The sequence below is a fragment of the Zingiber officinale genome, chromosome 2A (assembly GCF_018446385.1).
Source record: "Zingiber officinale cultivar Zhangliang chromosome 2A, Zo_v1.1, whole genome shotgun sequence".
NCBI lineage: Eukaryota > Viridiplantae > Streptophyta > Magnoliopsida > Zingiberales > Zingiberaceae > Zingiber > Zingiber officinale.
The window spans coordinates 159,305,387-159,320,029 of record NC_055988.1 but is presented as its reverse complement, the minus strand read 5'-3'; the positions used below and the strand labels follow the sequence as shown (position 1 = coordinate 159,320,029).

General features: G+C 36.6%; 1 protein-coding gene across 3 annotated transcripts in view; it reads right to left on the bottom strand.

The window, feature by feature from the left end:
• LOC122040218 (probable transcription factor KAN2) overlaps positions 1-4,101 on the bottom strand; it is a 32,144-nt gene extending 28,043 nt beyond the window's left edge. For 2 of the 3 annotated variants that reach the window (XM_042599558.1, XM_042599559.1), the window contains exons 1-4: positions 3,387-4,100; positions 3,149-3,225; positions 2,802-2,847; positions 2,683-2,728 (exon numbers count right to left, since the gene is read on the bottom strand). In XM_042599558.1, coding sequence (XP_042455492.1) covers positions 2,683-2,728; positions 2,802-2,847; positions 3,149-3,225; positions 3,387-3,852 — 635 coding nt within the window. In that variant the 5' untranslated portion in view covers positions 3,853-4,100. Of the gene's footprint in view, positions 1-2,682; positions 2,729-2,801; positions 2,848-3,148; positions 3,226-3,386 lie in introns of all 3 variants that reach the window. The other variant, XM_042599557.1, reaches the window with a different exon arrangement.
• Positions 4,102-14,643: the final 10,542 nt, after the last annotated feature.

Here is a 14,643-nt window from a genome sequence, read left to right as displayed (position 1 = left end):
CACCTTGGTCATGATCTTGGAGAAGACGTTGGGAAGGAGGATGGCATTGTCGGCGCAGTTGTCCTCAATCATGTGCTTGATGGTTTGCGACTTCATTGCCACCGCCTCCTCCACCTTGAACACTTCATCGTCAAGCTCCTCAGCGTGATCATCCTCACCATGCCTTCCACTATCCAAGAAATTGAACGAGAAGATTGAGGGAAGGAGAGATCAAGAAAGAAAAAATAAGAGGCAAGAAAGTCATGTCATAGATGGGTTGTGGGGAGTCGAACGTGAAGATGTTGGGGCTGATCGACGATTCCTATGTTGAGGTCTCCATCATCATTGTGGCCATCAAAGTTCACAACAAGAGGAAATGCATGCTATTTTTCTAACTTTATATATTTAATCTTCGTTACTCTCCTTATTAATCTTCCCTCCCTCCCAAACAAGGGGAACATAAATATTTTATTTTCTCTCCCTTCCCCTTCTATTAATGAACCTTCCCTCATTCCATCCAAACAGAAGCTAAGTCACTCCACTAGTCCTAGCATGACAAAGATAATGAGTCTAGGGATGAATTAGAGGCAGACTTAGCTTACTATAAGGAACACATGGTATCTTTGTTAAGTCTTGTTCTATTAGACGAAAAGGAATCTCATTTCACTAAGTTAGTTAGATTTAAAGTAGTATGATAGTAAGCAACTAATTGAGTTTTGAGAATGACTTATGGCAGAAAGACTTATATCATATGAGAACAATCCTAAGAAATATAAGATTTATATTACATGTAGTGCACCTAGGTGGCACAATGCATTTAAGGATATCAAGTAGACAAAAGAGTTTTTTGTTTTTATTAATCTTGACATCTAGCTCTTTGAACCAACTAATTCTAAAGATAATCGATCGGGCTCAACAGAAGTTTTCCACTGACTACCAAGGTAAATCTGAGAAACGCAAATGGGCCCTGGTGAATGACCCAATATCACAAATAGTTCTAGCACCACGGGCATATGATATGCTCCATGAGAGAATTGAACTCTCTTACCATCACATTGAATCCAGGGGCGACAAAAGAGTATACTTTTTGTGGCAAAAGGCGAAACGTTCGCCCCCAGCGCCCTCGCCGTACCCGACCCAAGGTCATCACGAGGGAAGTAAATCATAGTATCCGAACGAGCATGTGACGAACAGGGTGTAATACGAGGATAGGGGATTTAGAGGGTCTAGAGTAATCCAAGGGCGACAAAAGAGTATACTTGCATCTATAGGTGGAGGGATCTAGAGGGTCTTCCTTCATAGTCAGTAGCTCCATCGACTACATCAACTGCACATGGGTAAAGTCAAATACATTGATCAACTGACTTAGGTTGTGCATAGTTGTAAGGCAAGCGACTGTAGGATCCTCTTGGAGGATCACTTTGGAGTTTTAGATGAAGCAATGTATAGAAATATGTAGATGAGGTGCCGATTGTTAGATTAAGCAGCATATTTAGCCCAATGGAATTAAATATGATCTAAATGACAATTTTCAATATGATATTTCATGGTGACAACTAGATATGCGAATTTCTCACCATGGAACTTAAGAAAGCCTAAGACACAATGTGAAGATGTATTTGGAGGATATGATACATAAAGAGACTTATAGAGAAGATGATTTTATTCTTTGAGATTCTTTTTTGCATGGGCAACATAAAAGTGTTTTTTTTTCCTACTTTTCTTCATTGAAATTGCTCTTATCTTTCTATGAATTGTTCTACCAAGCGAATTACAAGTTAATGATTTGATGCCAGATTTTATTCGAATTAATGAAAGGAGCAATCTCCATACCCATTTTAGGCTATGATACACTAAGAGACTTATAGAGAAGATTTTATTCTTTGAGAGTCTTTTATGCATGGGCAACATAAAAGTGTTTTTTCCTACTTTTCTTCATTGGAATTGCTCTTATCTTTCTATGACTTGTTCTACCAAGGGAATTACAAGTTAATGCTTTGAGGCCAGATTTTAGAGCAATCTCCAATCCCATTTTAGGATATATAAGGCTCATGTAGTATATATATTTATATATAGACTAACCCATGTAGGGTAGCCCTATATTTATATATAGTGAGTTTCATTAAACTTATGGAGGTTCTCATGGATACTCTTGTTAAACTTTGGCAATTCATTCCCTTAGTTTAAGTAAAAATAGTCATGCACTTTTACATAGCCTTATGTCACTCATTTCATTACTAGAAAACTCCTACATAGCCTTATGGCACTTTTACCATGCATAAACAACATATGGGCCAAACCATTTCCCCAAAAGACAAACATTCTTTAGCAATAGAACAACATGTATGCATGAAGGGTGAGAGGGTATGATCCTTTTGGGTGCCTGATTCTCACCAAAGGGGAAAAGAGAGCTTAATGTCCTCAAATTTCACTGACAAAAGTGGGACATCCACAAAATAAGGCCTGTGATCTACTTGTTATCAGGTGAGTTTTTTTATTTTACTTTTTTTTTAGTCTTTTGCTTTAAATCTCCCGTAAGATCTTAGAGAACTGAAAAAGAGAGACCAAAAGAAAAAGCTGCCATGCAAGTCAGTAATAGAGTCAATGCTTGATAATTAAAAGCTAAGTACGCATATAGATTAGTACCCTACAACACAAAACTAACTTCACTTGTATACATACAGTGATGAAATGAAACCATACCCGGATGCCTTGTTTCCAGGTTCCAAATCTTCCTGAACAGAGCAATCTGATTGCAATTATCGTTAGAGCCAAGTTATTTTGTTAATGCAGTGAGTATTAGTAAACTAGTAAATGACTACCTGAGGAAACTGCAGGCTTGTCGGTGAATTTAACTGTTCTATACATCTGCAAACAAGGACGAAGAATAAAGAAAAAGTTAAGTAGAAAGGAAACGATCAGCTAAAATATGTAACTGATAGATACTTTTGAATTTTTTTTCTTTCTTTCTGATTTCCCTCATTGTACTGTTAACGAGGTAGATGCTCGTATTGGGGTTTCTACCAGATTATTAATCTTCATCTTATTATTGCGAAATGATGCCTACTTTTTTTCTGGTCTCCTCCTACTTTTGTGCCTTGATACTGCATGCTGTTTCTCTTTCATTACTCGTGTATTTTGAGAGAATAGAGTAACGACCAACACTAACCTGCAAATGACTCTTTACGTGGGGTAGAGTGAGATCTGTCACGTCCATAAGCTCCAAAATAGACTTCGGTGTAGCTCCTGACGCCAAACCATGATTGAAAGAAGGTACAAATTACCATAACAATCTTGTAAACGATTGCTAAATTAAACAGTAGTTGAACATCGAAAGCGTGAGATGAATGTAATGGAGTAATTAAATAAGGGGAATTAGTAAGTTTGGGTGCAATAGTGAGGCATACTCTCGTGGCCGCCGAGGAGGTCGACGGCGTGGACGAAGCGGGCGTGGAGGATGCTCGTCCACCGCATTCTCGGTGTCCTGCTTTTCCGAGGCATCATAAACTTTGAACTCACTAACTTGCAGGGGTGGAGGATGTTCGTCCCAGTCACGCCGAAGGGGTGAAGCTGGTGGCCGTAGCCCCCCGCCGTTGGAGACTCCGGTCTCAATCCCAGGAGCCACGTCGAGCCACAGCAACAAGGAAAAGAAGAAGGCATCCGGTTGGATGGATGCAGAGGTGGTGCTTGACCAGTCTGGATGAAGCTCGAGGGACGGAGGTCGGTGCTGCTGGTGACTGAGCTTTTCGGAGGGCCGATTTGAAGAGAGAGGTCAGGGGAGTCGGCGGGGTTTGTAGCCTCCCCAAAGACGACTGGCGATAGCATCATAAGATCTTCAGTTATGGATGATAAAAGTGTAGGAGGTAGGTGCATAGGCAGAGAAGAATAATTCTTCTTCTTCCTCCTCTTCTTTTATGTATGTGATGTGATTCAAGAGAGACAAAGACAGTGCAGCAAGAAAAGAGAGGTTGATGGACTAAGTGCTTCTTCCTTGATATTTAGCAAATGTATGAGAGAATGGAAACAGGATAGAAAGAGTGAAAAGGAATAATAATTGGTCAAAGCGACTTCAAGAACATGGTGGGTGGAGTTCTGAGTAATTTTGGTTAACCTGACAAGTCATTTTCTAACTTTATTGACAAGCTTGGAACAATTTATTTCCCAAGATCAAAAAAGAATAAAGGAAAGACGAAGAAAAGTGGGAAAGCATCTACTGAAGAGAGTTTCTAATTAAAATTATTACTTGGCAAATCATAGGTATTGTCTAAGCTGATAATAGACATTTAGATCTATGTCTTGCATTACGGTGCCGTGGAGGTGGTGAAAAAAAGCATCTAACAGTTGACCATTGAGAGGATAAAAAAATTGGATAAATTGAATGACTCGGTCATCTTTTTATATATATATATATATATATATATATATATATATATATATATATATATATATAAAGAGATTATTATTTGACACTATCAAAGTTTTTTATTGGTCATCAGAATAAATAACAAAACACAAATGGTGGACGACTCAACAACTCAACATCCTAGATTTTTCATTCCACTAGAAAAAAATATCATGCAGTGTATCATAATTAAAAATCGAATTATGAATACTTATAAAACTATATAGGCATCCTATCACTTCACCCTAGTCCAGGGCACTTGCTCACTATTGATACTTATCCGAATGAGTAGACGAGAGAAATGTTAGTGCAGTCATATCCTAGTTAGGTTCAATCTTAGATTTTAAAATTTATTAAAAAAATTAAGTTAGGTCTTACTTATTGATTTGATATTTGTTTAAGTGTGCAGGAATTTACAAGACACATAAAATTGGGAAAGTTTATAATTCAACAAGGTTAAGTGTACGATGGATGATGACTTAGTGTGGCTAAAACGACACTCACATGCATTGGCTTATAAATTTGTGGGGATTTGAAAAGATTTTATAAGGCAACCAGGAATCACAGGACGAGGAGCATGGATAGGGAGTTAGAGAGCATGGCTTGAAAGAACAATCAAGTTGGAAATTTAGTGAATCAAGTCTATATAGATAAGTGAAGGATATAATGACGGTGTACTGTATTAGTACTGAGTGTATAATATTTAATTCAGAATTTTAATATATGATTAAGATTAAAGTTAAGTTAGTTGTGATTTAACTAGTTGTGTCAAGTTTGCATGTATATGATATTTGACAGATGTTAAACTCTTGGTTGTGAACCAAGCAATGACTAAGTCATAGTGGATTTAAGCATCAAAAGTCCTGATTAGAAGTCAGGCATGGGCTAAGTCTTGGTTGAGACCAAGTAGACGAATTCCTAACTATATAAAGACTAATTGAATCAAGTCCAAGTGATTAAAGTTTGGTAGACAAATTCCTAGCTAGAGGCTAGGTGAATTAAGTCCGCTAGGTGAATTAAGTCCAAGTAATTAAAGCTTGACAGACAAATTTCTAGCTGAAGGCTAGGTGACTCAAGTTCAAGTAGAATCAACTAGGAGCTACATTCTTGATAAATAAGCCTAAGTGGAAGCAGTTGGGAGTTGTGACTTGACAACTAAGTCTAGTTGAGTCAGTTGGAGGCTAAACATCTAAACCCAACGTAAGTGCGAGTAACTTTATATCTTATATCCTACTCATTATGTGTAACCACTACAGGGAAGCATGTTCGACAGTTCTTGGCAATCAGATGGAGTTCGAGGATGACTGGCTGCTAATAACTCTCGACAAAAGGATTTTGGAGGGTCTATGTGACCGTATAGGGTCCAAGCGACTAGTGTGTACCGATGACCGGAGTAGCTTCCAGGCGACTGAGAGATGTCGTTATCAGCAATGTAGAAAGGCAGTCAAGATAAAGTTTGACCCTTGTCCAGACGACTAGAGGGTGTATGAGCAACTGAAGATCTTTATTAACGTTTTCTTATGGATATAAATTGTAGCGACATTGACATGAATATATACATGCGACTGGAAAGGCTCCAGGCAACTGGAGGAGTCCTATATAATGAGTTTCGAGTCAAAGTTTGAAAATAACTCATCTATACAGAATTCACTCTTGTTCTCGTTCTCTAAGTACTCCTTCGCCTTCTATGCTACAATGAGCTACGATGCGCGCTTCATTTCTAATCGGTAATAATTAGAGTAACATTTTCATTTGTTTTAGTGTTGCCTTATTTGTTTTACTGTGCTTAAACTTTTTAGATTTTTTTCTGTGAAGTTTCTCCACTTAGGAGAAAGTTAGAAATACGAATCATATTTTATAATTGTTGTGTATCTATACTTCTAGTTTGATTGATCAACTTGCATGATTAAACTGTTTGCTAAATCTATTATATGTTTTTATTACCTTTGTCTTACTTGATTTAATTAGTCTAAAACAAATTATTTTTACTATGCTAACTCTAATTAATTCAGCTATTTTATTTACTATCTCCTCATTTTTAAATTTATAATACTATTCACCCCCCTCTAGCGTCGAGTTCGATCCTATAATTTGGTATTAGTGCGGGTTGAGTTGATACTATGCTAGGAAAGACTGGTTAAGTGCATGTCTATATTTGGTAAGGAGTACCCTACATGATGCATCTAGTCAAGTGGAACTAGAAAAAGCAAACTCATCTCACACTAAACCAGTTAGACCATGACATTGTATTAAAGTTGATTTAGCACTTGTTTCTTAAAAAGGTTTTATCTTAGGAAATAGTCATTTTTTAGATACTCAAGAAGACCTCTGTGTCTCGCCATGACTTGAAAGTTAATTTCGAAAACTTTTTCACAATTAGCCCAAAGAAAAACTTGAATCTAACATAAGGCAAACTTTGTGCTTTGAGAAAAGGGACAAACAAACAAATTGATTAATTATCCGAACCTATCCCATACCAAAATTCAAATCCTAATTACAACCATACTAAAACTAAACCAAACTCCTATTCTGTCCTAAATCTTAATATATACAACTTGAACAAATTTATTTTTTGAGATATGTCTTTGCAGGAAAGATTTAGCACAACTTGCCTCCTCTTTATAATGGCAAAAGTTTTGTCAATTAAAGGAGAAAGATAGAAGACATTCTTAAAACTAACTCAAAGTATCCAAAATGAAATTGACTTACCAAGAGACACAAAAGTTGAGCTATGCAGGTATGAGTCATGGACAAGCAGCTTGAAACAAATAGCTCAGTCAAATGTAAAGGAAACAAACATAATTCTTTTGGTCTGACTTATTCTCAAGTTGAGAAATCAGGTCAATTAAACATACAAAAGAACTATGGGAAAAACTAATTACTAAAATTAAATAAATTGAGTTAGAACAAATATGTTGCACCGCACTCATTGCTAAGTCAGACTCAAAAATCTTGATAAATTAAATTCAACATGAATAGACGCTAGACAATGACTGCTATAAACACATGACCGAAAATCAAGAGATGTTTAATTACATCACACAAGCTAAAAGTAAAGGACACAGTTTGCTTTGAAAACAACAAGAAGCTAAAGGTACTCAAGTCAGGTAACATTGTATTAAATTCAAAGTTATTAATTAAAAAAGTTTTATTTGTAGAAAAGTTAAGTTTTAATTTGCTTAGCATAAGTCAACTCTGAGATACTAGATATAAAGTAGAATTTTTATCTAACAAATGTATTGTTAACTCTACTAAAGAACCTGAATTAACTTTAATAGGAACTAGATAATATTTATACCATTAGTTTACCTTCATCTTTACATACATGCTTTCTTTCACAACAAGAGAAAACTAAGTTATGGCATAGGAGAGTAACACATACTCATGCTAGATATTTATTTAAAATCAATAGAAATGGATTAGTTAGAGGTTTACCTACCTTAACCAAATCAGATGACTTAAATTGTGATGCATGTAAAAAGGGTAAACAAACAAAATCAACCCATAAATTGACTAATTCAAATCAAACAAGTCACATCTTAGAAAGAATTCATATGGAATTATTTGAGAGTAATAAAATTAAATCATTAAATGGAGTCAATATTATTTAGTAATTATTGATGAATTTTTAAAATTTACATGGATATATTTTCTAAAACACAAAGATGGAACTTTAAATAAACCTATGCAATTTATTAAACAAACAAAAAAATCAAATGAACATTAGAATTTAAAAATTATAAGTGATCATGGAGGAGAATTTAACAATCATTTGTTTAAGAAATTTTGTCTATACAATGGATAAAACATGAATTCTCATGTCCTAGGAACCCACAATAAAATAACTTAGTTGAAAGGAAAAAATCTAACTCTAATAGAAATGGTCAGGACAATGTTAAATGAGTTTAATTTACCAAGCTATTTTTGGACAAAAGCTATTAACATAGCCCATTATGTTCAGAATCGACATCATATTATCAAAACTCAACAAAAAAATAAATTATGAAGTATTCTTTAATAAAACACTGTCAATTAAATACTTTAAAATCTTTGGATGCAAAGCCTATATGCTAAATAATAAGGATAACCTACCAAAAGTTATAAGTAAAATTAATGAAGGAATCTTTGTAGGGCCAACAAATAGAAGAGGATATAGAATTTGTAATAAGAAAACCCTTAAAATTGAAGAAACCTCAAATGTAACCTTTAGTGAAGAAAATTCAACCAAAACAGACCAATCTATTCAGCTAGAAATTGATCAAGTGGTTAACAATAACTCAAGAGAAGTTATACATGAGTTAGATGAAGATCTTTCTCGAACTCAAGTTGAAAATCAAACTATAAGAACATCTAGGACCAACACTAATAATCCAATTGAACAAATTATAAGAGATTCAAACTTAGGAGTCAGAACTAGATCTACTCATCGAAACTTAAGTCAGATAACTTTAATATCCAAAATAGAACCAAAGAACATAGATGAAGCTCTACTTTACCCAGTTTGATCGAAATCAAGTTTGAGATTTAGTACCAACACCAAGTGATAAAACTGTTGTTGGACCCCGTGGGTGTTTTGATGTGATCAACCAAGTTGGTTAGGTCCTGCTTTGTGTTTGATCCCTGTGTCTGAGTATGCAGGAGCTTAGGAGGGCAGGAAGTCAAGCGGAAGACGCAGCTAGCGAGAAGGACGCCACGGGAAGGGAGCTTACGGGCTTGGTGCGTCCGAAGGACGAGAGAGCTGCGGAAGAGTACACCGGTGGGCGAGAAGAACATGCGTGGCATTCGAGGGATGTTAAGCCAGGGAGGAAGGCTGCTCGAGGAGAAGGCCGAAAATTGGGTTCGGGTGAACCCTATTTTGGTTGGCCGAAATCACCCAAAAGAACGGAGCTTCGGAAGTCAAAGCGCAGGAAACAACGAGCTGGAATTCAAGCTTAAGGCGCCTTGAACAAAGCATGGAGGCGCCTTCATGGGCTCGTTGAAGGCGCCTTCATGACTCATTGAAGGCGCCTTGAGCTGGTCAAATTGACTGTTTGCGTTTTGGATAAAGTTTTATCTGCCTACTCGATGGAGGCGCCTTGGACCTCTATTGGAGGCGCCTTGGACATTCGAGATAGAATTTTCAGGGACTATAAAAGGACCCTTGGACCTAGGAATTATGGATCAATTGAATCATCAACTCTGTATTCATTCCTAGCAACTAGTGAGCGCTCTAAGTGTGTAAAAAAGGCTTCTTCGCCTACAGTGAAGGAGACTTTGCTAGTGTGATTTCCGACCGCCTTGGATTAACAACGCCCTGGGTTGTAACCAAGTTAAAATTCTGTCTCTCTTCTATTTCTGCTTTTTTATTTTTATTATTGTTGCTATCTGTTTGAGTTGAAAGATGAGGACGGTATACTTTTATTTTTTCAGGCAATTCACCCCCCTCTTGCCGGCCTCCGCTGCACCAACAATTGGTATTAGAGCCAGACCGCCTTAGAAGGACTAACTGCCGACTGAAGCATGAAGATCAAGAAAATGGTTAGAACAAGCATTCATCCCCTGAAGTTCGACGGAGACTTCGCGACGTGGAAACGCCGGATGGAGGTATTTTTTAAAACCGACTTCGATATTTTACTATCTATGAAATATGGTTTTGAAGTTCTGAAAGACAAAGAAGAGCATCAGTGAAGAAAGAAGGAGCAAGCCGAGTTTGTCGCCAACGGAAAGGCAGAGTTCCACCTGCTTAGCATGATGTCACCACAAGAGGTAAGTCGGATCGGAAGCTACGACTCCGCGAAAGACCTCTGAGAAAAATTCTCGGAGCTTCACAAAGGTACATCCGAAGCGAAGCTTGCAAGACGCGATATCCTCCGGACTCAACTTACGAACATCCGGATGAACCAAGGTAAGAAGGTAGCGCAACTCCAAGCAAGGATTAAAGAGCTAATAACTCAACTAAGCAACCTTAGAGAAGAAGTAACGAACCAGGACTCGATCCGGTATGCGTTCAACGCCTTCCCCAGAACTCCAGAATGGGTATCCTTAGTAGATGCATACTACATCTCTAAGGACTTCGAGGTAAGTACTTTAGAAAATTTATTTTCAACTTTTGAACTTCACGAATCTCAGATTGCAGAGCCCAATGAAGTGGAGAAAACAAGTCAGAACATTGCCTTAAAGGCAAGAACAAACGATTCTGACTCCGAAACCTCGATCGACCAATCAGAAGTGGCACTATTGGTAAAGCGTTTCAATAATTTTTTTAATTCTAATAAATTTAGATCGCAGACAAAGAGGCATGAGCGAAAGAGAAGAATGGTTCGTTGCTACAACTGCAACGAAGAAGGGCACATCAAAGATGACTGCCCAAAATTGAAGAAAAAGGAAAGAGTAAAGGAAAAGCGACAATCTTCCTCCAAACAGAAGAACCTGAAGGCCACTTGGTCAGATTCATCTTCTTCCAAATCAAACGTCGAAGTCTTCTCGGGGTTAGCACTAATGACTAACCATCAGCTGGAAGAAGAGTCAAGCTCAGAGATGAGCATAGATGAAAGGGGAAGAACATCAGAAGGAGAAAGCAGCGATGAAGGGGGAGCATCACTAAGTCAGGTAAGTAAGGTACGTGCTCTAACCCCTACTCAACCATTTAAGTTTATCAAGTCTCTTTCTAAAGATTTATTTAAATTAGAAAAAGAGAATGCTGATTTAAATAGAATCTTAGATAAATTGAAATCAGAAAATGATAATTTAAAATTAGAAATTGAAAAATTGAAATCTGATGCATGTTTAAAAACAAATATTTTTCAAAAATCAAAACTTAAAATTTATGGAAAATTAAACTGGTATGTTAAACATCATCAAGGTCAACTTAGAAAAATTCCCAAGAACTATGTACCCCCTAAGTATTTGACTAATCCAGTAGGAAGGAACCTCTATTGGGTTCTAAAATCTGTCTTAAATTAAAAATTTTTTGGGCTTTCAGCGAGAAAATTAAACGTTAAAATTTCTCTATAAAAGTTTTGTCTAAGGAAGTGGTTATTGCTCTAATAACCAAGAAGCCCTAGTGCCTCGCCACGACCTGGAAGCTGAAATATTGAAATACAATGTTTAATCAACTTTCTGAAAAAGCATTAAACTAGAATTAAATAATGCTTTGAAAGTTTTTTTTTCAAATATTGTCTTTGAAAATCTTCAAAAATTTTTACTTAGATTTTTTTAAAGTCATTTTACTTGGAAATTATTATGAAAAATTCTAAAAATTTAGTTTGCTTAGAAATTTTTTTTAGACTCTAAAAATTCATTTTTACTTAGAAATTTTTGGAAAAATTCATCTTTCTCATAAATTTTTACTAAACTTAAAAATTTGCTAAATATTTTTAAATATCATACTCTTACCCCGTTTTTGCTGTGATCAAAGGGGAGAGAAAAGTACTGTAACGACCCAATTTTCCATATTTCAAGTTCTAAAAGTCCATAAAAATATTTGAAAATACTTTTAAAATATTCTAGAGATTTTTAGAAATTTTTAGAGTATTTTTACGTAATTTTTGGAGGTCGTTTAGTAGGGTTAAAAAAAAAGAAGGAAGTTTAAAAAAAAAACGTTGAAGGTGAGATTCGAACCCACGACCTCGGGTCGGACTGACCCAAGCAAAACCAGCCCAACCAACCGGTCTGCAGTTGTTTTGTGATTAAGAAGGGAAGCGAATATATTTAAGCAGTAAGGAAAAATGGAAATAAATTGAAACAAAATGGCGTGGCTGGGGATTTAAACCTGTGGCCTTTGGCTTGGGTCAAAGCTCGGCTGACCAGCTGCGCCAGCGGCCACTACTAATTAGATAGGCAATGACAAATATATAAACTATAGTTGGAACGTTTAAAATAAATTGGAAATAAAAGTGCGCAGCTGAGGGTTCGAAGCCGAGGCCTTTGACCCGAGCAAAACCCGCCTTACCAGCTGTGCTGGCGGCAATTATTAAATAAGGAAAGAGTGAATAATACTTAAGCAGTAGTTAGATAATAAGAACCCTAGTTATAAGAAGAGAACTTAGGTATTTTCCCGTGACCGAAAATTTCCTCACCCCTCTTCTCTTCTCGCGACGGCGTCGCGACTTCTGCTCGGGCGAAAGAGGCGACGGGGCTAGGTTTTTTCTCTCTGGCGCCGGCGAAGGGCTTTTCCGGCGGGTCCTCAACCGTGTGTGACTACCATCGTCGAGGAGGATCTGTGGGCGCAAGAAGAAGTCGAAAACTCAAGTTATCCGAACCCTAGAATCCTTCATCTTCTTCGGTTGTAAGTTAAAGAAGCAAGGTGAGTTGCTTCTCACCTGCAGTAGGAGTAGTTCCGTGATTTTGCCTTCTTCATTTCCTTGCCGAGCATGAACAATCCTCCTTGTGGCATTGGTTTAGAGTTTTCTTTTGTTGTTTTTGGGTTCTGCCGTGAGGTTAAAAAGGGTTGTGTAGATCTGGTAGTTAGAAGCATACATGCCTATGCTTCCAGAGGATATGTTCTGGTATTTTTGTTCTATAATGAGAAGCACTGTACTTCACATTCTTTATTGTTCTAGAGTATTAGTTCTTGGGTATTTTAGTTCTTCGCTGTAGCATATTTGATTAACATGTGTTTTAGTTTCATTAAGGAAATTTTGTTTGCCTTCTTGCTGATCAGTTGATAGCAATTCATCCTATTAACAGTACGTTGGTATCCCTTTGGTATCTGCAGCAGGCATGAACAGCCATTTGGGGCTGAGAATGATTCCTTTTGAAGCTTACTGTTAAGTTCTATTGTGCATATTCATGGGCAAGAACAGCCACCAATTCATAGCAGTTTAGATCCTTTTTGTGTTGAGTTAGTAAGCATGATATTCTGTTAATTCCATGCAGCGATGATTCCTTTATTTTCTAGATTCCTTTGTTATTAGAATAACATGAGCAAATTTTCAGTTTAACTAGCATTTTAGTTAGATGTTCCTTTGTAATTAACTAGCACGAACAGCAATATTGTACATTACAAGTTTGATTTTCTTGCTGGTTTACTAATCATGAACTAGACAACTTGTATGAAAGTAAGCAGTTTAGGCTTCTTTAAGTTCCAGCAAGTTAAATCTTTTGTTATCATGCTAGTATTCAGTTTTAAGATCTTATTTTTGTCCATTTAATGTTAAGCAGGCAGAATTAGATTTTTCTTGCTACTACACAAGCATGTTAAACTTTTCTAGAAGATTATGAGAAGTAATAAGTAAGAAAAGACCAAGGTCTTAAACTTGATCCTAAATTTCAGCATTTGAGGATTAGCAGCACGCAAGGTGCTTGAAGAAATGCCAAGGCATTTTATTATGAGAAGTATTTAAAGATAAAAAGTATTTTACTTTTAAAGGGCATGTACCGGACACAAGGTCCAAGGGATGGGCTCCAAGATGCCCCTAGGCACAAGGCCTAGAAGTTCCTTAGTAGTTTCGGGATTAGCTACCTCGACTCTTATTAAGGATGCGCGCAAAAAGTTGGTACAATGCCGGACCCAAAAGAAGTTTATTATTATTTTGAAGTATTAAAGTATAAGTTTTGAAACAAATGAAACGAGCTTCAAATCTGTCTAGAATTAGAAAGTTAGTTTTCTTGTTATTTGAAGCATGCAGTAGTAGTTTCAATTGTTTCCTTGCTACTAGATTATTCAGCCTGTTTAGCTTTACATGTTTAGTAGTTTACATGTTTAGAAGTTTTACATGTTTAGTAGCTTTACATGTTTAGTAGCTTTACATGTTTAGTATGCTTCTTTTATAGTTTTATTCTTATGAGCATGATTAGCTATACATGTTTAGTATTTCAGTTAGCATGATTCCTTTGCTATATATGAGCATGAGTAGTTTTATATGTTAGCATTCAGTTTTAGCATGTTTTTATTTATATACATGCATATCGAGTTTTTGTGAGTAGATAGCGCTCACTAAGCTTTATGCTTATAGACTGCATTTCCTCCTACTGCAGATAAAGGGAAAGAAAAGATACAGTGAAGGAAGGCGACAAGGAGATGCAAGAGGAGTGTGTGATGTGTGGACTATGGAGGTCCTTGGGACTTAGCTAAGGAATTCATTTGGTTTAAGAATGTGATTAGTTTGATTTCTTATTAAGTTGATAAGAAAAGGATGTAGTAAGAAGTTATGTTTTCGGTTTTTCATTACCTGCATGATTTGAATTATTAAACTGCGTGGTTGTGGTTAGTTTTCATTTCTTATTAAACTGCGTGGTTGATTGAGATATATTTCCAGCCGCCTGTGGCTGAGTATATTATG